The 23,207-nt window shown below is 42.6% G+C and overlaps 1 protein-coding gene across 1 annotated transcript in view; it reads right to left on the bottom strand.

The window, feature by feature from the left end:
* The window catches only part of PRKACB (protein kinase cAMP-activated catalytic subunit beta), a 53,944-nt gene extending 36,450 nt beyond the window's left edge, over positions 1-17,494 (bottom strand). Inside the window, exon 1 of the mRNA XM_083743501.1 lies at positions 16,846-17,494. Coding sequence (XP_083599627.1) covers positions 16,846-16,891 — 46 coding nt within the window. The 5' untranslated portion in view covers positions 16,892-17,494. The remainder of the gene's footprint in view (positions 1-16,845) is intronic.
* Positions 17,495-23,207: the final 5,713 nt, after the last annotated feature.

The raw sequence follows: 23,207 nt of genomic DNA, 5'->3' as shown, positions 1-23,207 counted from the left end.
GGCAGAAAAGGGGTGGGGGTGGGGAATCTCACCAAATGTGTCCAAGTCCCTAGGGTGCTTAAAGTAGATATCTGCTGTATAATGAATATAGTCATTTAAACAGAACAGTTAATATATGGGAGATACTATATATATATATATATATATATATATATATATATATATATATATATAAAATATCAGTCTAGAACAAACAGATATCCTACATCTTGCCAGAAGAGCTTTTTAAAGCATCTCAGAAAGTCTCTCTTTAGCATGAGAGCAATGTAAAGATGAGGCAGCAGCATTTCTATAAATAACATCGCCAAGAGGAAGTTGTTGCTATGGCAGCGCTCGCCACATTTCTATTTTAATTCAAAAGCTATCTACTGGCATCTACTGTCCGAACGTTAAAAATGCAGCCACTAGTGATATAATGTAAACACATTTATCCCAGAGGAGACAAATGCTGCCCCAAGAAATTGTGTCTAGGCATGAATCCAGAAAGTGTTGCACTTCCTTTCAAGGGGAGGAAAGGCCATCTGAGATTTGGGGGATTCCTGCTGCAGCTTCCTGGGTTGTATGTGCTAGCTCCTGTCCCCAAACTTGCAAACAGAAGCTCTTACTTTTAAGTAAGAACAAGATCTTTATTCTGGCAAGTAACAATATAGGCTCTAGCAAACACAGGGCTTGGGACCAGGGTAACACATTCACCACTTGAAGGAAACAATGAAGATGTCCCAACAAGTTTCACCCACCAAGCTTTTAAAGACAAAGTGTGGCGTACTCACTCATGAGACTCACTTGCCTTGCATGAATGTTGGGGTTGCAAATGCCCAATCTATTGGATGGGTGGGTCTCCTCCCATCCACAAAGGCAGCAACTGATTCTAGGCAGCAAGACTGCACCCCTCCTTGTCAGACTCCTGTTTAGTCACTGCCATCTCCTGTTCCACCTCCTCCCTCGGCTGCTCAAAGCCCTCTTCGGCCTCCGCCAAGGCCCTGTCCTCTGCAGAAAGGTGGGGGGGGGGAGAGCAAGCATCCTGCTCCTTCTTCTGAAGCAGCTGGAGTCAGGGCATAAAGGAGAGGTCTCCACTCCTCCAGCCAACATTCAGCTTCCGCCCATTTCTTTCCACTCCTGTATCAAAGCAAGGACTCCAGGACCCAGCCAGAACTTCATGCCTCTTTCCCAAAGCCCATGCCTCACTTACCCAGCTTTGGGAAGGCGGCATAAGGGCTGGGGTCTGGGGGAGCGCATCAGATTTTGGCCTTGCTCTGCACCCTGTTGTGTGAATGGAACACTGCTGGATACAACTGCATACATTTGAACTAAAGTTTATTTTAAAACAATTTTTTAAACTGCCATAACTTTTCAAAATGCACGTGGGGAAGGTTTACTGTTACACAAATTTTAGCAAGTGCAGAAAACCCTATATCTACTTTGTGTATACAACAGAGGGTCACAGAGATACTTCAGGTTGTCATTGTTTCACACATTGGAAAACTATGGTTTATAGCTATGAAAATGATGTGCTGAGTCATGGACTTTCACATACACCCCCTTTTATCTTTTGTGGATGCAGCTTTCCATTAGGTCTGTACTGGAACTATGGCTAATCACTTTTCTTTAAAAAGCCACCGTACAAAGCCAAGATTTAAAGCTGATTCACAGACCATGCCTTATTTCAAAGCCATTAACCCAAGTTCCTAGTTCTGGGTAACAGAAAACTATGGCTAGCTGCTGTTTCCTAGCTTGTTTCATCACTTACCCAAAGAGAGGAGTGAAGTGGCTGTATGAAGGTGCAGAAGGCACCTGAAAATACTGATTTGATCAGGTGGACATAATCATGGTTCTAAACCTGGCTTGTTCTTAAGCCATGGTCTCCCAACTCTAGAAATATGGCTAGCTTAAAATCAAAAGTGGAAGCTTTCCCTCTCCCTCCTGTAGACAGCTCATTTGAATAGCTCCTTCCTTCCCATATGTTAATTTGTCCTGAGTTTTAACTACAGTTCATGTGCACTGGAATTAATCCTGGTTAACAGTAACAAGAGTTCGCAAGGACTGCTAACTAGTTTCAGATCTTGATATGAAATCCAAGTTTTATACAAACTCTGGTTAGTACTAACCATGGTTAAGAGCAGGAGTAAGAAGGTGATATAATTTACATAAAAGAGTGGTATAGGGAAGAATGCACAATCTTGCAGTCTGATCTGGCTCTGTTAGCCATGGTTAAAATGATAGGAATATTACAGCTTCACTGGCCTATATAGTTTTCACAGTCCCCCCAGCCAAACAATCTTTGAATTATGATGTACACAGTGTCCAGCCATGGTGAAATGGACAAGCCCTAAAACTGACACCTCGACAGCTACAGTGCAAGGCAAGTCGCTACCTTGGAATAAGTAACGTTTATGGTTCCAGTATTTAATCTAGTAAAATCAGTCACCTAAGGCTTTCGTCATAAATTAAAAAGTGCTCTGGAAGTCTCTGATGCTATTCTCTGCACCTTACTAGATGAAAGAGAAACAGCCGCTACTTCTACTCTGTATCCACAGCTAGAACACTATTTGCCTTTCGTGGTAAAACTACAATAGGTGTTCGTCCAACAATTAGAATCAAAGGAAACGAAAGCAGACAGTACGTATGTAAAATCAGTCTGGATCTTCCACAGTACTGACAGATCCTGAAGTTGTTTAATTCTTAACCCATTCTGGTGAACGATTATAATTAGGAGTGTTCTGGTTTCTCAAATTGAGTGACTTTTTTTTTCTTTTTAGAAAACTTCATAGGGACTAGCCCTTTCCTTCAAGAACCTCGAGTCCAACTTTTGCTTTGTTTATCTGAGATGACCTCAGGGTCATGAGCAGCATAGTGGTTTCGAGATATTACCTGCAGCACACTTAAGAAAACCTGTATTTCTGCATATTGGAGAGTTATGGGCAAAAAAACCCCCTATGGAAACAATTGAGTATCACATTATGGTTACTCACTAGACATCTAGCACCCTAGTAACAGTTTTAAATCTTTTTTATCAAAGCACAATAAAATGCAAAGCATGTTGTCAATCAGAAGATGATCTGGGGGGAAAAAGATGCAGCTAGACAAAATATATTTTATTAGCCTAGAAGCTGTTCAAAACAGTTGCAGGCATAAAAACATAAGATGATTTTTTCTAGGCTAGAGTACCCAGAATTTTTTTAAAAAAACCAACCAACCATAAGCAATGTTTGATTTAGACAGATTTTAAGATTGTTTGAATAATATTCAACTATGATGCCGTGAGATGGAAATACAATACTTCTTATGTTAAGTGTTTTCCTTTATCTTGGGCTTCAGAAATTTCTCTTCTTTTGTAGCTAGCTACAGTTGGATTGCACCTGGAACTTTAGACTGTACTTTGGCCATGTGTGCCATGGGACGCGGGTGGCACTGTGGTCTAAACCACTGAGCCTTGGGCTTGCCGATCGGAAGGTCGGCGGATCAAATCCCTGTGATGGGGTGAGCTCACATTGCTCGGTCCCAGCTCCTGCCCATTTAGCAGTTCAAAAGCAGGCAGTGCAAGTAGATAAATAGGTACTGCTCCGGCGGGAAGGTAAATGGCATTTCCGTGCGCTGCTCTGGTTCACCAGAAGCAGCTTAGTCATGCTGGCCACATGACCCGGACATGACCCGGCATTTGTGGACAAATGCCGGCTCCCTCGGCTTATAGAACAAGATGGGTGCCGCAACCCCAGAGTCGTTTGTGGCTGGACTTAAATGTCAGGGGTCCTTTACCTTTTTCACGGTTGGATTGCACCTGGAACTTTAGACTGTACTATGGCCATGTGTGCTTCCCACTATTTTCATCTGGAGAGATACATTTAGACCCTGACAAGACAGCTATCATTCATACCCACCCGCTCAGAAACTGAAAGGCTGAAGTAGCAAAAGATACTTTTTGTATTGCCCTTGAAGGATGCAGCATGACAGTTACAACATACATCGGCTGGAATCCCCAAAGCCCCCAATAACAATAACTTGAGCTCAATGTTAACCAGAAGGCCATCTCTTAATCGTATTAAGATCCAAGAGCAATTATTCCAACTATGTAGCAAGTTTTCAAGTTGAGGGCATGGAGATGCCCTCAAACGTTGCTTAAATACCACAGATTTCTCAAACACCCATGAGATTCACCAGGCTCAAGCTGAGCATCTTCTAGAACAGTAGTTCCCAAACTGTGGTCTGCAAACCACCTTCTTGGTCCGCAACGTGCCTGTAAAAATACATTTAAAAATCAAACAACAACTAGTACAACAGATTACAATTCTACAACAGGCAGATTAAGTGGTCTGCAAAGACCTCCAGTGCTTTTTAAGTGGTCCGTGGGAAAAAGTTGGGGAACCACTGCTCTAGAAAACACTGAGCTAACATTAACAATACTCCTTCTGAGCAGATGAGCAAAACTATCAGTTGTGAGGTTGCTCATCTCTCTTTGCTTTTCTGTTAAAAGCAGTAAAACTGACCAGATCAGAAGCTGTTTGCAATATGAGCTAGTCAGTTCACTACTATTTATTCGTATGAAATATGCAGAAGCATCTGTAGCTAGGATAACAGAGTATGCATAGGATTAGGCTTGTACAATAAGGCAGTGTTTCCCAACCTTGTGCCTCCAACTGTTTTTGAACTACAACTCCCATCATCCCTGACTAGCAAGACCAGTGGCAAGGGATGATGGGAATTGTAGTCCAAAAACAGCTGGAGGCACAAGGTTGGGAAACACTGCAATAAGGTACCAATAAGGCACCAATGTTAGAATAGGATAGGGTCATGTTAGCAGTAATGAAATTTTGAAATATGCACACTTATTTTAACAGCTTACTTTGCTGTTAAAATAAATGTGCATATTTCACACTCATGCAATAAGCACACCTTTATTTTAGTTTAAAACACTGAAGATATGGGGTAAGGGAGAAATATGAATGTAAGGAGCAATTTGAATATGCAGTCTTAATGGATAAATGAAACCTGGAAAGGGAGGGGGGAGAAGGAAAGTCAATGATTGAATGTATGGTTATATTATATGAAATGTGAAGCAGTGCAATGGAAAATTATAAATAGAACAAAATAATTAATTTAACAGTTTAAGCAAACAATCAATGATGAGACAGATAAATAAAAATTATTTTAAACTAGTTGGCAACCCTGGTAAAAATGAAAATGTAGACAATTCTCATAGCTGTACCTAATGTGTTTGCAATTATTCTGATTATATTAAACCTCTCAGATCTTCCTATTCAAGTTACAGAATGTCTGCTTTCTTGCTTTCAAATACAGATTTGATACAAATCACTTTTAAGATGGGTGCATATCATAGCACAGAAACTCACCCAAGTACAGTAGATTTGTACTCCAGACCAATGGATAATTAATGACCTTTTTCAATCTACTCTAACTTGAAATTTAAAAAGAAAAGCTACTCAACAAGAGAAGCCAATAATTTAGAGAGCACTTCCCACTATTTCCAGAGTCTATATAATTTAAAAATAGACACTATCATTAGAAAATGGCAATCATATACAGGCAGTTCTATCTATATTGAAAATCAGTAAGCAGTAAAGACAAATAAGAAGTGAACTGGCATACTGTGCAGGCTTTTACAAAGCTACTTTGCCTGATCAGACAGCTAGGAAACTATTTTTGTATAAACAGAAAGCAAGCTGCTTCTTTTTTCTTTCAGGTTGTCAGTGGGTGTGGCCACACCATGCTCTTACATGCACACAGACCCATGTTGTGCATGTAACTAGCCGAGGATAGAGGAATATCACCCCTCTACCAATCATTAAATGATCAACCTGATGACCAGGGTGGGGTGTAATTTTCACTTTGATCAGGTGCTGCAGTGTGCACAGTGGCTAAACCTCTGCACCCACCCCAAAATATACACACACTCCTAGCTGCTGTTGGGAGTTTTGAGTGGCCAGAAAAATGTGCTTGGAGAGTCAAGGGCTACCCATTCCTGATCTTGATAAATCATTAGCACATGCTTCTTACAAGAGCAACTCACACAGCCAGTTCTAACTATATGATGATTGTTCCTATAGGTAAGCTCGCCTTATATTGAAATAGTATGGAATAGGCAAAGCACAAGGACATAAACAGTAGAAGGAAGGCACAAGAACAAACCAAATACCGTAAATTCCGGCGTATAAGACGACTTTTTAACCCCCGAAAAGAGGTTAAAAAGTCAGGGGTCGTCTTATATGCCCGGTATCTGCTCCCCACTGCTGCGACAGCGGCTCCGATGCAGCCGCACCAGCAGTGGGCTCCGCTGTGCACTGGGAGAGAGCTGCCAGGCGCGGAGCCCGCCCACGGCTGCTTCGGAAGCAGCAGCAGGGGCGGCGGGCTCTGCTCCGTGCCGGGCAGCTTTCTCCCGGCGTGGAGCTGCCCAGTGTATTAGGCAACTGGGCTTATAAGACAAACACCCAAATTGCAGCTGCCCAGTAGCCTAATACGCCGGAATCTACGGTAGCTATCAAGGCAGACTCTCTAGATTTACTGAGGGACTTCTGAACCGTCAGTGGTGTGGGCAGAAAAATTTCTAGAAGATTTTCCACCGCTTTATTTTTTCATTATTTTTTTATATATATTTCATAAATTCATTAGTAACAAGGAAAGTATGCCTAGTGCATATAATAAATACATACATACATACGTACGTACGTACGTACGTACGTACAGGGAAGCTGGGCAGTTTCCTAATTATTGACTTTGTTTACTAAATACAAATAAAATAAACATGCTAAATTAGACTGCTCTCAAGGGAACCAGACACCTTTCTGCTACAAATTGAAAATCTGCTGCTGCAAATTGCCATAATGTGCATAAGAGATTTTTCTAATTCAGAATTTCCTGGAAAAACCACACCTCTGGTTTTGTAACTTGTCACTCTATTGGACACTAAAGTGAAACAGAACTGCTTAGAACTTTAAAAATCCAGATCACTCTTCTGAGTTTTGTAATTCAAGGGCTACATGATTCCTATCTGCCTTAGACAGAGACCACAGCGAGGCCAAGTATTAAAATCACATGAACTCAAATTATGCAATAATGCAGCAGGGCATATAACCTCAAGAGATTTGTTTCAATTTAAATTGTCTTTTACAAACCATCTACAAACCATCTATGATATACAGAATTTGTTCAACGTGCCAGAGTTTGAACATGATGGTATTATATTACTTCCAAAGTGAAAGGTACTTGGTTGCACCAGAACACACATGTGCAAATTATACATCTTTGGAGTAAAGTAAACTAATCAATTACAGTAGTACCATCAGATATCCTAGTTGCTGCTTTCATTCTTTAGTATGCAATGATGAGGTTACTTCAGGACTCATAACAGCTGCAATTTTGTACATTTGCTATAAGGTATGTAGACTACGGGATGCGGGTGGTGCTGTGGGTTAAACCACAGAGCCTTGGACTTGCCGATCCGAAGGTCGGTGGTTCGAATCCCCGCCACAGGGTGAGCTCCCGTTGCTCGGTCCCAGCTCCTGCCAACCTAGCAGTTCGAAAGCACGTCAAAAGTGCAAGCAGATAAATAGGAACTGCTCTGGTGGGAAGGTAAACGGCGTTTCCATGTGCTGCTCTGGTTCGCCAGAAGCGGCTTAGTCCTGCTGGCCACATGATCCGGAAGCTGTACGCCGGCTCCCTCAGCCAATAAAGCGAGATGAGCGCTGCAACCCCAGAGTCGGTCACGACTGGACCTAATGGTCAGGGGTCCCTTTACCTTTACGTAGACTACAATATAGTTCTCAACACATAATGTCTTGTGCTCAGACAGATTGATTATATAAGTGTGCAAGTTCATATACTATTTCTGATTTCTCAGTATGAATTTTGTGACTGACCATACTGTACATATATCCCAAGGCAAATGTTTGTGTGTAGCTTCTTCCAGAGCCACAAGTTACTTTCTGCACCCACTGGCTTTATGTTAGACTGACGCTGCAATCAAATCTATAGCCTGTGGCGAAACAGAAAGGTTTTGTTTTTTTACAAAATCTTACACCCTAATCTTAAACACATATGCTTAGAAGACCCATCCATTTCAAGAAAAGCTCGATGTAAATTTTGTGAATGGAAAATGATAAAATGCTTTCATAATGCTGTGTTTTAATGGTTTAACTATGCTGAAAGCCACCTTGAGTCTGAAAAGTATATGATAACTGTGGAGGTAAAGTTCCAACTGTCCTAACTAACAGCATTATGTTAGCAGCATGACCATCAAGAGATTTGGGTATATCAGTCTTTAAAATTCTCATGCAATCACATATTTCACACAATTGCCTTTAGGACACACTTATTCCTTTGATATTCACACACAATCACCAGTTATTACAGGATACACAAACATACACAGAATGGAAAGCAAACAGATCTTTGTCAGAATCGACAGGTCCCAGTATAGCAGTCCACTGTGGTTCAGTGGTAGGGTACAGCTTTCATTCCATGCATCCGGTGTTGAACTGCAGCTAAGAGTAATGCTTCAACAAAACACTAAAACAAAGCCTGAAAAACTTCCAGTAGCCTGCACACCAAGTCAATTGCTACTGCAGCTTAGGAATTTGAATCTTATGGACAGTCCAAGGCCTGCACATGATAACATTTAGGAATCAGCATGTTCCACAGAAGTGGAACAACAGAAGCGCAAGCAATATTTCAATCCAAGACACCATTACAAAAGAACTCCAAAAGAAGCTTGGAATACATTCAGTGAATACATTTGAAAGTTCACCCGGTATCTGTGGATGCCATCCTTAGGCACTTGGTCCCTGTGCTTTTAGAAAGTTCATAGCTGTTCAGAGTTCACAGATGCACAGAAAAGTTACCAGTGTCCACAATTCCAACACAGAAATTCCCTAATCTAGCAGGATGCATGAGCATGGAACCTGAATTTGTCTAACTTCAGTATTGGGTACTATAGTTACTTCCTCTCATAATTATACACTTAACTTTTAAGACATTATTTTATAACCCAGCAATTGTCTGCATGGTGAAATGTATTTTTTTATTACTGAAATGTATAGGATACATGCTTAATCTAATGCTCTGATGAACTGAAGTTTTAGATGCATTTCCCGTTTCAAAAATCTGCTGTTGTATACTGAATACAATGCAAAGGTTTTCATGTTCTAGAATATTTGTTCTTGCTTACACTACACATGCTTTTTTGTTATTTGTATTCCAAGGGAACGCAGGTGGCGCTATGGGTAAAACCTCAGTGCCTAGGGCTTGCCGATCGCATGGTCGGCAGTTCGAATCCCTGCAGCGGGGTGAGCTCCTGTCTTTCGGTCCCAGCTCCTGCCCACCTAGCAGTTCGAAAGCACCCCTAAGTGCAAGTAGATAAATAGGTACCGCTTTATAGCGGGAAGGTAAACGGCGTTTCCGTGTGCTGCGCTGGTGCTGGCTCGCCAGAGCAGCTTCGTCACGCTGGCCACGTGACCTGGAAGTGTCTCTGGACAGCGCTGGCCCCCGGCCTCTTAAGTGAGATGGGCGCACAAACCTAGAGTCGGACACGACTGGCCCGTACGGGCAGGGGTACCTTTACCTTTATTCCAAGGGCAGCCTTGGCAATAAGTCCGCCAAAGTTACTATCCCACAGAAGTTGTTGTTATTATTATTTTTTAAATTAAAGCCCCACTTTTCCCCACAAAGGAGTTGCTCAGTGACTTATATAATATAAAGAGGAAGGGGGCAGGGAGTTCCACGCTACCACAGATAAAGCAGTCTCTCTCATCTGTTACCACGCACCTAGCCTTAGCCGGCAACACCAAATGCAGGAGGGGTTCAACATCCAATCTTAAAGGATAGGTATATTTACATAAGGGAAGGTAATGCTAATTAACTTGGTACTAAGTTGTTGGGGGCTGTACAGTAAGAAGCACTAGCTCCTTTACTCACACATACCATGTTACTTATTTCTGGAACCATCAACAGCTGGAGCAAAAGCAATTTTCCATTTTAAAGCAGTTTATCTGACTGGTCATCTGAAAGAGATTCTTACTACAGACGAGTGGCTATTTACATGCTTATTAACATTTAAAAAACACTATTATTTTTGCAGAGTTGTATACAACATTAGTCAGAGAAGACCCTTTGAAATTAATGGTCCTGACTAATTTAGGTCCATTAATTTCAATGGGTCAACTGTAAGTATAATTTACCGTAGTTGACTACATGCCACAGCATCTTAAGTTATAGCAGCCTGAAAATACAAGCCAGAACTTTCTTTTGCTATAGTATTTAAGTTACATCGTTGTTGTTTTAAAAAAGGTAATGTAATTTTTTGTACAACTTCACAATTTGGTCCCTTGGAGATTCCAAATAATCTTGGGTGTAAGAATCATGTACTAGCCTACTTTGAAGAAAAAGAAAAAAGGAAACACAGAGGCCTGGTTCAGATATAATGATCCTGGTCTAATAAGCCAGAGTTTGTTAGATCAAGTTGTGTCTGCACATTCTCCCCTCTCACACCATAATACAACACTTCCAGGGTTTGCTAAGCCAGTTTCCCATTACATTCAGCTGGAAAACTTGGTTTAATTGCTGCCTACTGACCATAAGATGAAACCAAGATCTAGTAAAGCCTGGCTTGCAAACAGATCAAACCAGTTTTAGTGGTTCAGTTGTAACAGAAATAAACCACAGAAGATGTGCCAAAGCTGGGTCATGGCAGGTACAAAGCCAAAATGTGGGGACTAGATTTGTTCTTTAATAAAACATCATTTATTAGACCAAGATTATTTCCTCTCTGCCAAGTCATGCACTCACAGATCCTTGTCCCCAAATAAATTATAATCTATATTTTGAGACTAGGGAGAGTTCAGAGGAAGAAACAAGAGTGACAAGGGATGAAATGTGAGCAAGCACAGTTGAGGGATGGAGACGAATGGGTTAAGCAAGGACTTCCCTGAATTGGTGAGCTCTGGAGAATTACTTGAAAATATTTGTTCTGGAAAGAAATTCCAGGCACAGCAATGGAAAAAATGCAGAGATGTTTAAGGGATTTGGGCTACTGGTGGTGGCAGTGTTGGAGGAAGAACTAGGTGTATCAGCAAATAATGATAGAGAGATAGATTAGAACAAGGCAGAAAGTGATATCCAATGTTAGTCATACTCAGAGCAGATCCACTGAAATAAACCAATTTATTTCAGTGAGTATGGCTTAGCTGGCTATCACCCAGTGGTTTTGAAGATAACCATGCTTAAGGCTATCTGTGAGAATATGTATAAAGCTGCTTTCCAGGCTCATTCTTAAAGAACAACAAAAATAAAATTTGTTTTAAGCATTTCCCAAATCATTAGAAGACTAACAACTAGAATAAGTAAAGTGCAAGCTTTTCCAAATCTATGCAATATTCCAGTTGAGAAATATGGTCCCTGGATCTGTTTGTGTAGTTCAGGAACATGTGCAACCATTCCTGCCAGAGGTCCTGTATACTGGGGTGGGGAGGTTACAAAGGCAAGTCAATGATTTCTTTCTTTGTGCATGGAGCCATCAGAAAACATTCACTAACCTAAACGGATAAAAATGGTCAAAAACAGGTGAACTTTCTGCCCCACAAAAAATTGGAAAAGGTTACTTGAAAACAGATAACTACTGAGCCAATTCCAAATCAAACTATGAAGAGATCACCACTACCGGTAGTTATGCCCTACTTGCACAAACTTTAGAGTTGTGCCAAAACATGTGATGAGAATAAACTTCCCAACTTTATCCTTCCTCAAAGAGGCCAAAGTTAGCATGCATGTGATCATGAATACACAACAGCTCTAGAGCTATCCCAGCAGCACTAGAAGAATGAGAGAGCAAGTAAGAACATAGGCTAGAGAGAAAGCATAATCGGCTACCAACACTTTCCTAGTCTTTCTTTAGTGCCAACACCTTTATTAGGTCCCTTCTCCCCTCCTCTCAAGGTGCATAGATAATAGAATCACAGAATTGGAAGGGACCCTAAGGATCATCTACCCCAACCTTCTGCAATGCAGGAATATGTAGCTGCTCCATACAGGGATCAAGTCTGCAACCTTGGCATTATCAGCACCATGAGCTATCCAGGAGCCTGGCTACTTCCTTTGATGGCACAAAGAAAAATACCTTCTGGATAGTGCAGGATAGGCTTCCTGAAGTAGTAGGATACAATTCACTCTAGCAATACTGGTTTGTTTTGCAGCACTTTCAATATACTTCTTACTCTGCTCCTAGTTTTCAGAAGGCCAGTGTGGGGCAGGAAAAAGAAAAGTACTGGGAGTGATGAATTCTTCTGGTATTTGATTCACTCCCTTCACCCATCAAGTTTTCTTGCTGTCCTCACTTGTAGTCCTATATAATTTTTATTTTGTGTGAAAAGGTTTGTGACCCAAACTCCATGATATAACAAAAAATGTAAGCACTGTGTGCATCAAGAAAGCAATTCTAGAACAGGAAAGGTGTCTTCTGGAATAAGATCTAGTTCATTATCTCAAAACGATAACTCTATATGTTCCAATTCATCTATCAATTAAACACTGCAAAGGGTTGGACTAGATTACCCTAAGGGTCCCTTCCAACTCTACAATTCAATTACTCTATGATTCTATCTCATTTTCTTTTAAGAAGCATCCAGTATTTTTAAACAACAGTCTTCTGGTACCTTAAAGACTAACAAAATTATGTTGGTATAAGCTTCTATGGACTACAGTCTACTTCATCAATTGCATGGAATGGACTGTAATTCAGAGAAGCTTGTGCTATAATAAATGTGTTACTTTCAAAAGTACCATGTAACCAGCATTTGAAATTCACCAGGTGCCAGGCACATTTTGCACCTGACTACTGGCCACTTGCGACCAAGAGAGGATGCCCAGGTGCCAGGATGACCCCTGACGTCTCCACCATCTGGAGGTGCATGCCTTGGGTCTTGACTGTTTTCACACACTAGCAACACATCCGGTAGAATTCTATCTGCTAGATTTTATCTGCAAAATCAGAATGAATTTCAAGAACTAAAAAGTTCTATTGAAAAATACAAATTTCAAGCTGTCTAGCCCAAAAATGACAACTAGGCATTGTTTTGAAAACTTTACTCCTAGTTTAAGGAGCCATTTGGTGTCTAGCTTATATATCTGAGTTTCTAACAATGTGTAACTGTGCTTTTTGATGCCATAGACTAATACTGCTACTTATCTGGACAGCATTTTAAAGGCAATGACATTTCTAATTCCAGTTAGGATCCCTCTTTTTAAAAAGTATTCACTGAGTCGCAGAAAGTTTTCCTTTAAATAGTACTTGTAAATGTAGTTTTTGCTCAGACCCAACATCCTAGACCTCAAAGGCAAAGCCCCCTTTTTAGAAGTGCTGAAGCAGGTCCCACCAATATCAATTGAACTTAATTGGAACTTTGTTCAGATGCATAATGGCAATATTGCTTTAAGACTGTTTAGCAAAGAAATACATGGAAATTATTTTTCTGTGTTCAAGTACAATATGTAATAGACATTACCTTACACAACATAGAGCATGCATCCATATCCAGAACTAAAGTAAAAAAAAGGATTGCATTCTTCTACTAATGCTATAAAGTTTGAAGAAATAAATAAATAACCAACACTACTAAAAATATTCCAGAGCCATACTAAATGCACCATGGGTGATGAAAGTTCAGCAATACACAATAAGATACCATTATATGAAGCTTTACTACTAAGTGCTACAATTATATTGTTTCCGTTTACATTGACCACAGTTGCAGTAAGAGCTCTCAAACACTTTATGTGCAAATATAAAGTAGACTACAAATCAAGTCACTGTTCATTGTTTTTCGGATACTGTAGCATGGCCTTGATCTTTACAATCACAGCTTTCAGTAGATGTTAATATGTAAAGGACATGGATTAAAAGTAATCACTGCCCTCCCCCGCTTCCACTGTCAGTTTACAGAACTTATTCAAAACTTGTAGCTTTTCTAACATGTTGTATAAACTTATAACAAAAATTTGTAAGATTTGTTTCCTTAGGCAGCTATTTAGACAAGGATGAGTAGTTCTATAACAATGCAAACTGCAACAGTCACTGTATCAGATAGCAGAAAAACCTCTGTTTCAACGCTTGCAAAGCATTCACAAATCTTCATATTCTGAGAATCCCTCAACCCCTCTCGCTGCAGTGGTACTTCCTTTTGTTCTCAACCCTCTACAAATTCACAATTCTAGAAAGCGTCTTTGAGACAGCACAATATTGCTACCACTGCCTTATTTTGCATTCCTGACAGTTGGTACAGATCTGACAAGTTAGGAAATCTGACATGTGCATTTTTACTACAATTTGACACTGTTAATATGAAAGGGGTGTGTTGTGATGCAGAACAAGTGAAATCCATGCTAGATTTGGGCATGTGTTAGAAAATGTTCCGGAAATCACAGACCTGCACACCACATGCATGGATAGAGGAGAGAATAGGGACCAAGCATATTTAAAAGGATGCCTAACTCCCTATAGAGTACACATGCAACAGCCTAGAGCTGTCCCAAACATACTACAACGCTGCAGGTCATTCACTTGAAGGCAAAGTGAATGTCACCCACCCCCAGCACACAGAATACCCTCAGCAGAAGCAGAACTTTGCCCAGAGGGTTGAGCAAGAATATACTGCTTGATTCACAAATGCAGGGATAGCCAAGATGGTACCCGCCAAAGGTATTTGGACAACAATTCCCATCAGCCTCAACCAGCACGATCAATTGTCAGGGAAGTCATAGTCCAACAAAATGACAACACTTTGGCTACCCCTGCTGTCAAAGTAAAATTAAGGGCCTGTGGCACCACAGTTCACCAGGACCATCACTGATGCCACATGAAGAGGCAGCATGGCAGGGAAGGTAGTTTTAGACTAAAGCCCCAAAGGGAGTCTCTCCTCCCAGGAAACAGGTTTGAAGCCAGAGGCTTTTTCAAATGTCAGGCATGCATTGATTCAGCATACCAGAAACCACCAATTGACAAGAAAACTATTCCTATGCATACTATCAGTTTACACTGCATCAACATGACAGCCCATTCTGAACACAGTGTGGCATTCTCAGACCAGTAGTACTCAACAAGCTACTTTTCTCCCACCCCACTTTTGCAAGGTGTTACAGCCGAACAAGCACCTTCTGGTGGAGGCAACTTAAATCCCACTGAAATCAAACACAATGAAGGCCTCAAGGCCTCAAAGTTATGATGAAAGCTTCAGCACTGTACACACTTAACCAGAAGTTAGTTCAACTGAATTTAATGGTGCATGCACAGGACTCTACTTTTTAAGCATGCATCTCTCTCTCTCTCTAGATTTGCTTATTTTTTAAATTGGTTTAAGCTTTTGATTATTCAACAGAAAGGATTTTATTTTATTTGACTACATCAGGGTGGGCAACAGTGGCCCTGCAGGTGTTAGACTACAACTACCATTATCCCTGGCCATTGGTCATGTTGACTGGGGCTGATGGGAGTTTTAGTTCAACATCTGGAGGGTCATAGGTTCCCCATCTCTGGACTAAGTAACATTTAGGGCTTTATTCTGAGGAACCGTATTTTATGAAACCAAAACAATCTTTATGTAAAATTACTTGTCTATCTACAAAAGGAGACAGGATGCTAATGAATAAAAGTTGCCCATCTCAAAAATTGCTGAGGATCAAAAACACTCCAAATCATTTCTACTGCAGACAAGCAAATAGAAATAAACACTCAAACCCACAAGAGTTCATATTAGTAATCCACCTCATAATCTTAAACACATGTACTCAAAAGCCTGATTGAATTCAATGGGACTTACTCCCAAGTAAGTGTATTAGCAAGGCCTTAATCTCCAATGAAAAGTGCCAGCAATTGCTTAAACACTTTGCTTGTGTTCTTTTATGCTATGTTCTCAATCCCAAACAAAATGCAGCTTACCAAGATCCTGCACGACAAAATAATAACAATAATAATAATAATCGTTTTACTAGCGTTAGGTCTCTTTCGCTTTCTGTAGAGTGAGGTTTCACAACACATTAACATGCTGCAACAGAAGACTGCTTCTCCAAAGCAGGAGGAGCTCAGAATAAACTGTTTCCACAACAGCAGAGAACAAAAACTATAAGAGGGAAAGGTTAGGGAGTTTTCTACAGCAGCCTTTTTTTCTGTTGTGTGTGGGGGGGGGGGGGGGAGAGGGTAAGGAAGGAAGAGGCGGAGAGAAAAGAAGAGGAGAAAACACACAAGCGCCAAACAAATCACAGTTTGCACCCGAGCTTTGCCCCGACCCCCACCCCTCACCCCAAGGTTGCCGAGAGGAAAGCTTTTCTTCCGACGACGAGGGCCAAGAGTTTTACCAAGAGCCATTGGGGCGGGAGGCGCAGACCCCACCCGCTCCCATTCATTGCCCTCCTCCGGAATGGGACTAGGCCGGCCTAAGCAGAGGGATGCACCTAGGTGGGGAAGCCGGGGACACGCAGCAGCAGCAGCGGCCTCCGGGTGGGGGGCGTCCACGGAGCTCCTCTGCACCCCCCCGGGGAGGGGGGCTCTGCATCTGCCCCTCAGCCTTGCGAGGGGACCGGTTAACCCGCTTACTCCTAAGCCCCCGGAGCGGGACGTGGCTGCAGCAGTTCCTCCAGAACCCCCGCGCCGAAGGGGCACAGCGAGCGGGCCGGCCTCCCTGCCGCACCGGTTGCCGCCAGTGCCGCAGCCCGCCAGACTAGGCCGCAGGGCCTTGCTGCTGCCACGGCCCGTCCCGGTGCACCTTGGCGAGAGGAGGAGCAGCAGCGGGGCGGCGGCGGAGAGCCGGCCTGCCTCCCCCCCCCCCCGGTCTTTGTCGCCCGCTTCCAACTCACCGCTCTCGATCTCGTTGCCCTTCTTGGCGGTGGCGGCGTTCCCCATGGCCGGGAGGCCGGCGGGCTGCTCCGTCCGTCCAGCGGGGGGAAGAAAGGGAGGGAGGGAGAAGGGCGGGAATCCCGAGCGGCTTCTGTGGAGCCGGCAAGAAGCGAAGAAGGAAGGAGTGTGGCGTCGCCGCTTCGGTCTTTCCCCTCAGCGCTCGGCCTTCGGCTCCTCTCCCCCTCGCTCTAGCAAGGGGGCTCCGGGCGGCCTCTAAGTCGGAGGCGGCGAGGGCTCCTCCGGGTCCTGCCTCCTTTCTTTCCGCTTGTCCGCCTGCCCTCCCCGACTCCACACACACACATACACGGCGGAAATGACGGCCGCTGAAGCGCCTCCTCCTTCTCCTCAGCCGTTCCTCCTCACGCTCGCAAGGGCTCCAGCTTCGCCTGCCCGGCGGCCTGGCGGGGCTACGCTCTTTGCGGAGGAGGCGGAGGAGGAGGCCCCCTGCCGGCCTCGCTTTCCGCTTTTCCCCTCAGACTCTTCTTCCCCACAACGCACCTCCTTTTGCCCTCGAGTAAATAATTCACCCGAAGGGACCAGCCTTCCCCCCCCCACCCCAGCTCTTGCCTTCTTCACCCGCACTTGCAAGCGGCTGCAGCAGTAGTCCCAAATCCGCACTTATTTCAGGAGCGGATCTAACGCGCCTTTCGCGCGCCGCTGCGACTCCTGAATAGATAAACCCATGGAAGTTTGTGGGAGTTTGGATTATGGATAAACTCGCCTTGGCTTGGGATGCACCTAGGTGGGGAAGCCGGGGACACCCATCCTGTGCTTGAGCCTTATATCTATACTGTTAATGTTGAAGCCAGTGAGAGAGGGGATATGGGGCAAAAGGGAGGTTGGAGAAAGATGTAATCCAGACAAGACACTTTGGGAGATATTTCTGTTGGACACACTGGGTGCAGTTGTTTTTTGGACTCAGCTTTGCTCCAGATTCCAACAAATGCACCAACTGGCCTTTTTCTGAAGATGGATCTTGCTGCAGTTACAGGTTTCTTGTTTGCCTTTCATATTTAGTCAAAACAAAAAAAATTCCTTCCAGTAGCACCTTAAAGACCAACTAAATCAGTTCTTGGTATGAGCTTTCGTGTGCATGCACACTTCTTCAGATACACAAGTGTGCATGCACACGAAAGCTCATACCAAGAACTGACTTAGTTGGTCTTTAAGGTGCTACTGGAAGGAATTTTTTTTGTTTTGACTATGGCAGACCAACACGGCTACCTATCTGTAACTTTCATATTTAGGTCATGGTATGTGCAGTATGTGGTGAAACGGTTCTGAAAAGTGCCCAGAAGCTTTTTAGTTGATGCAAAATGCAGCAGTCATGCCATACCAATACTGTGCATTCTTCGCCAGTTTTGGATTTATTCCTTTCAAAGTGTGGTTGTTGTCCAGGCCCCTTTTTCCGGGCCTGAACAGTTTGGAAGTTGGAGGGCTACTGCTTCTGCCCATCTGAATCTGCCCACACACTTTGGTCTTCAGAGGAGGCCTTGCTATGGATGCTATTTTCATCTGAGGGTGCAAGGAACAAGATCTTCTTTCTTTTAGTGTACAGGCTATTTAACATCTTGCCACAAAAAAAAAATCAGCTAGGGGTAGGGTCTTCCTTGTTGTGGCCCCCATTTGTGGAACTCCCGGCCTATGGAGATGCAGCTGTCTCCCTCACTGACACTGTTCAAACAATGGCTTTAGACACACGTGCGCACAAGCATTTGTGGGAAGTTGGCAAATTGAATGGTTTTGAATTGCTTGATTAAATGTGATTTTTTAAAATGTTTACGTTGATATATGGATTTTATTATATGTTCCCTGTTTTAGGATCCTATGGGACGAGGGGTGGTTTATATAAATATAAATAAACTAGGCAATTAAACCTTTCTTGTTTAGTATGGTTTGCAATGATGAAAGTCACGATTTACATCTGTGGCTATGAAGGTTGCTAAAGTTTTAAGACACATGAATACTGTTATGATTATGATAATTATTTATTGTGGTAAAAAAAGTGGCTTTGAACACATTCAGAGTACATTTTTTAAATTGCTGAGTAATTATACCCTTTTGCTCTCTAGTAATCTGATATTAGAAATCAAGGTTTTATTCTTATGAGGAATTCTATTTTGGTTGTGTACATACCATAACTTTTAAGCACACTCTTTTACTCCAAGAATTATGGGCACTGTAGTTTACCCCTCAGAGTTACTATTTCTATCAACCCTTAACAAACTACAGTACCCAGAAACAAGTTCAATTAGGCTGATATCCTAATCACATTTACCGAAGAGAAAACTCCGTGCAATAAATAGGACTGACTTTTGAGGAGATATGATTGGAATTGCACTGATAGTGTATTTGTGATTGGCGCCTCAGATTTGTAGATACACTTGTGAACTTGAGCAGATACACTTCGAATTTTAGAAATTAACAGTACGTGCAATTCTATAGCTAGAATTAAGCTGCACTGTGTTGAGAGATCCATGGGTACTCGACTGCAACATACCGTATTTTTTGCTCTTTAAGACTCACTTTTTTCCTCCTGAAAAGTTAGGGGAAATGTGTGTGCGTCTTATGGAGCGAATGCAGGCTGCGCAGCTATCCCAGAAGCCAGAACAGCAAGAGGGATTGCTGCTTTCACTGCGCAGCGATCCCTCTTGCTGTTCTGGCTTCTGAGATTCAGAATATTTTTTTTTCTTGTTTTCCTCCTCCAAAAACTAGGTGCGTCTTATGGTCTGGTGCGTCTTATAGAGTGAAAAATACAGTAAGTATGGTTTAGTAGCCCTCTAGTTGCACTCACAGCTAGGTGACTTTCATTGCAACTTTCCTCAGTATACTGCCTTTTCTACACCTTTCAAAAAATAATTTTGATGCACACTGCTATACCATCACCTTTAAATTAATATTTGGATGATTGTGAATTTTGTGAAATTATGATATAGTTTGTGAAATTTCAGTTTTTGCTGATCTAAACCACTCAGAAGGAAATGTATGATAGGAGGCAGGCTTTTAAATATTTAATCTGATGTGTTTTTTATTACATTTTCCCAGTTCCACTATAAAATATTGTACCATGATCATTATGCAATGCCTGGCAACCTTTATTGTGTCTCAGGGTTGCTTTTTTCCTCTTTTGTCCTCAAATTGAGAGATATTTTGTCCTTGGGGTTGGGTGGTGCATTCCATTCCAGTTTCAGAAGTGTGCTGTTTATCCATGAGGCTGCCTGTCATCTATTCTAGAAGATGGATAAAGACATAAGTGTCAAACTTGAAAATGCTCTTTCCTGTATTTTAAGAGCAAACTCATTCTCCGAGTGTGGATCCTTACAAAGCAAATGCAGCAGTATCCATGCCCAAGAGGGAGCAAACTCTGAGAAACTCCAAAAGTGCAATCCCTACACAGATCTGGCTGACACAAGCCACAAAACCACAGCTCGCCCCTATACACGAAGCCAAGCCAAAGCACAACTAAGTGCAATACAGCCATCTTCTCAGGAAAACTCTTCACAAAGTTCAAGAGGTCAAGACACAAAGACTTTAGCAACTAATCCACACCTAATGACCCACCTAAGTGGTACTCAGGATATCACTCAAGAAATCACTCAAGGTATCTCTCAAGTAATTAAGGAACAAAAGAAGAAAAGGCACACTAGCCTGGGAACTTCCTCTCTGCCCAGAACATTGGAGGCTAGACACCACACCCCCTCTACAGTATTTATAGGAACTCAAACATTGAGATCCCGCTCTGTTCCAGTAACAAGAAGCCGAAAGCACCAGCCTGAAGATGACGAGTGAGACCTCGTCGAAACGTCGCCTAGACACCCCAACTTTTACACGGGAAGACACCCGAGGACACCAAAACCTGCATTCCTGTACCCGTGAAAATCTACGAAAGCATATATATATATATATATATATATATATATATATATATGGGATTAGGGGAGGGGAGCAAAAAGCACAATGATAACTGAGCATGCTCAGTGGTCATGGAATGCTCTCTGTCTCTGTCTCTTTATGTTTGATGAGAGAGACAGAAAACTAGAAGGGGACATTTGAATGGAGGAGATTGGAAAAGCTGGCAGGCATTCTGAACAAGAGCACTGTACTCCACAACAGTTTATTGCAGGTCCGTCTTACACTTTCCGAATAGGCACATAGTCCCCTCCTGTGTTCACTTGGGTGTTAGACATTAGATGTTATAGTGCAGTAGTGGCACTGGAATATTTTAAAAGCAGTTCTCAACCACCTGACCTGTCACATTGTTCTATGCTGATTTTTAAAAAAGTACTGTATTATATCATGAAGTCACAGAAAAGTGATTTCTGTATTACTGTAAAAGTATCTAAAGGATGTAAATTGATATGCCTGGGTTTTAGGGATGGGGAGAAGTTTAATTCAATTCTCAGCTGAAAACAAACCTGCTTTGTGAAAACACCAGGAGTACAGGTTCTTCTTATCCTATAACGTTGGAAGGATAAGATATATATTCTTTTAGACCAATTATTGGTTTTCATATTTTATTAGAAAATTGACTGAGAAATCAGTTGAGGGAGACTAGATATGGGGAAGCAAAACTGAAGACTGTATGTGAACATTCTGTTTCCTTTGGTAGCCAGATATGCTGGTTGGAGTTCTTTGGTTAAACTCTTGCAGAAGTATTTAAAATTCACTGACTTCTTAAATCTGGTACCTTTCAGAGGGAAAAGCAACCGGGGGCATTTTTTAAGCAGAAAAAAATGCTTTCTGTTCCACCAGTATTTAGAGAGGGTTTTAATTACAGTACTGAAAGAAAATGAAAACTTGGGGCTTCATTATATGCATTTGCATGTAGCATAATTTGCTCCTAGGCCAGTCTAATTAGATAGTTTACAGTTCACTTCTACTTAAGCCAAGCAGTGTAAAGTACATTAAAACGTTCCTTTTTTAAAATATGTGTTTAAGGAAATTAATGGAATATTAGAGAGACAAGCAAAGGGCACTTGCACAGGCGAAAACTGATTGTTCTTAACACTTTGGCATCAAATCCTTGGGAGCTCTCTTCCAAATAATGACTCACTCTAAGTAACCCCCCAGAGAAGTATCCAGCCATTCCCTCGAGAGCTCGTAATTGTTGGCTTATTTCGACAGGCTTTCTTTGGAATTTCTTACAGTCTGATCTTAGACATGTTAATTCAGAAACGATTCCCACTGTGCTGACTGTGGCTTAATTTCAGGGTTGTGGGTTCGAGGGAGCAGCTTAGCTAGCTGCTTAGGTGCCTGGGGTGAGGCGGGGCAGGGCACGCCGGAATCCCAGTGCCTGAGCCGCATTGCGCTCTGGTGGTCTGCAGGTCCATGTTGCTTTTTCGGGCAGCGTGGCGGCAGCCGGTGCCCGAGCCACCACGTCACTCCCAGGCGAGATGTGGGGCTTGGGAACACTGCAGGCCCCACGGTAAGTGCCACCTCTGCAGTGTGGTGCCCAGTGCGCCTTGCCCCCTCCCCCCATTCGAGCCCCATGTTGGGCAAAAAATTCCTGCATTGCAGGGGGTTGGACTAGATGACCCTCGTGGTCGCTTCCAACTCTACAATTCTGTGGTTCTTAAAATGGTAGCATGATTTAAGCATGCTTAGATCTAAAGTAAGTGCTACTGACTACAATGGGGGTTGTTTCCTAAGTAAGTGTCCATTAGATTGCAACCTCAGCTTCTTGCGGGGGGGGGGTATTATTTAATCTATTAATGGGATATTATGAGTCATATAAGGGACGTGGGTGGCGCTGTGGGTTAAACCACAGAGCCTAGGACTTGCCAATCAGAAGGTCGGCAGTTCGAATCCCCCCGATGGGGTGAGCTCCCGTTGCTAGGTCCCTGCTCCTGCCAACCTAGAAGTTCGAAAGCACGTCAAAGTGCAAATAGATAAATAGGTACCGCTCCAGCGGGAAGGTAAACAGCGTTTCCGTGCGCTGCTCTGGTTCGCCAGAAGTGGCTTAGTCATGCTGGCCACATGACCGGGAAGCTGTACGCCGGCTCCCTCGGCCAGTAAAGCGAGATGAGCTCCGTAACCTCAGAGTCGGCCACGACTGGATCTCATGGTCAGGGGTCCCTTTACCTTTATGAGCCATATATTTTATTACTTAAACTGGAGACTGAGAATTGTATATGAATGGGCTGGGATTCCCCTTCCTGCTTTGCTGCATCTTCCCCAGAAAAATTCCTTTTGCCAATTCTGCTTTCCTTGTACTTCATAATCATAGTCAAAGTACATCCTCGGTGATTTAGGTACCTCTGAGAGGGTCATCTGGTTCAGCCCCTGCAATGCAGGAATCTTTTGCCCATCTGGGGCTCGAACC

This window comes from Podarcis gaigeae, assembly GCF_964106915.1.
Source record: "Podarcis gaigeae genome assembly, chromosome: 6".
Taxonomy (NCBI): Eukaryota; Metazoa; Chordata; class Lepidosauria; order Squamata; family Lacertidae; genus Podarcis; species Podarcis gaigeae.
Note: the sequence above shows the minus strand (reverse complement) of the source record. Positions and strands in the feature narration are given on the sequence as shown.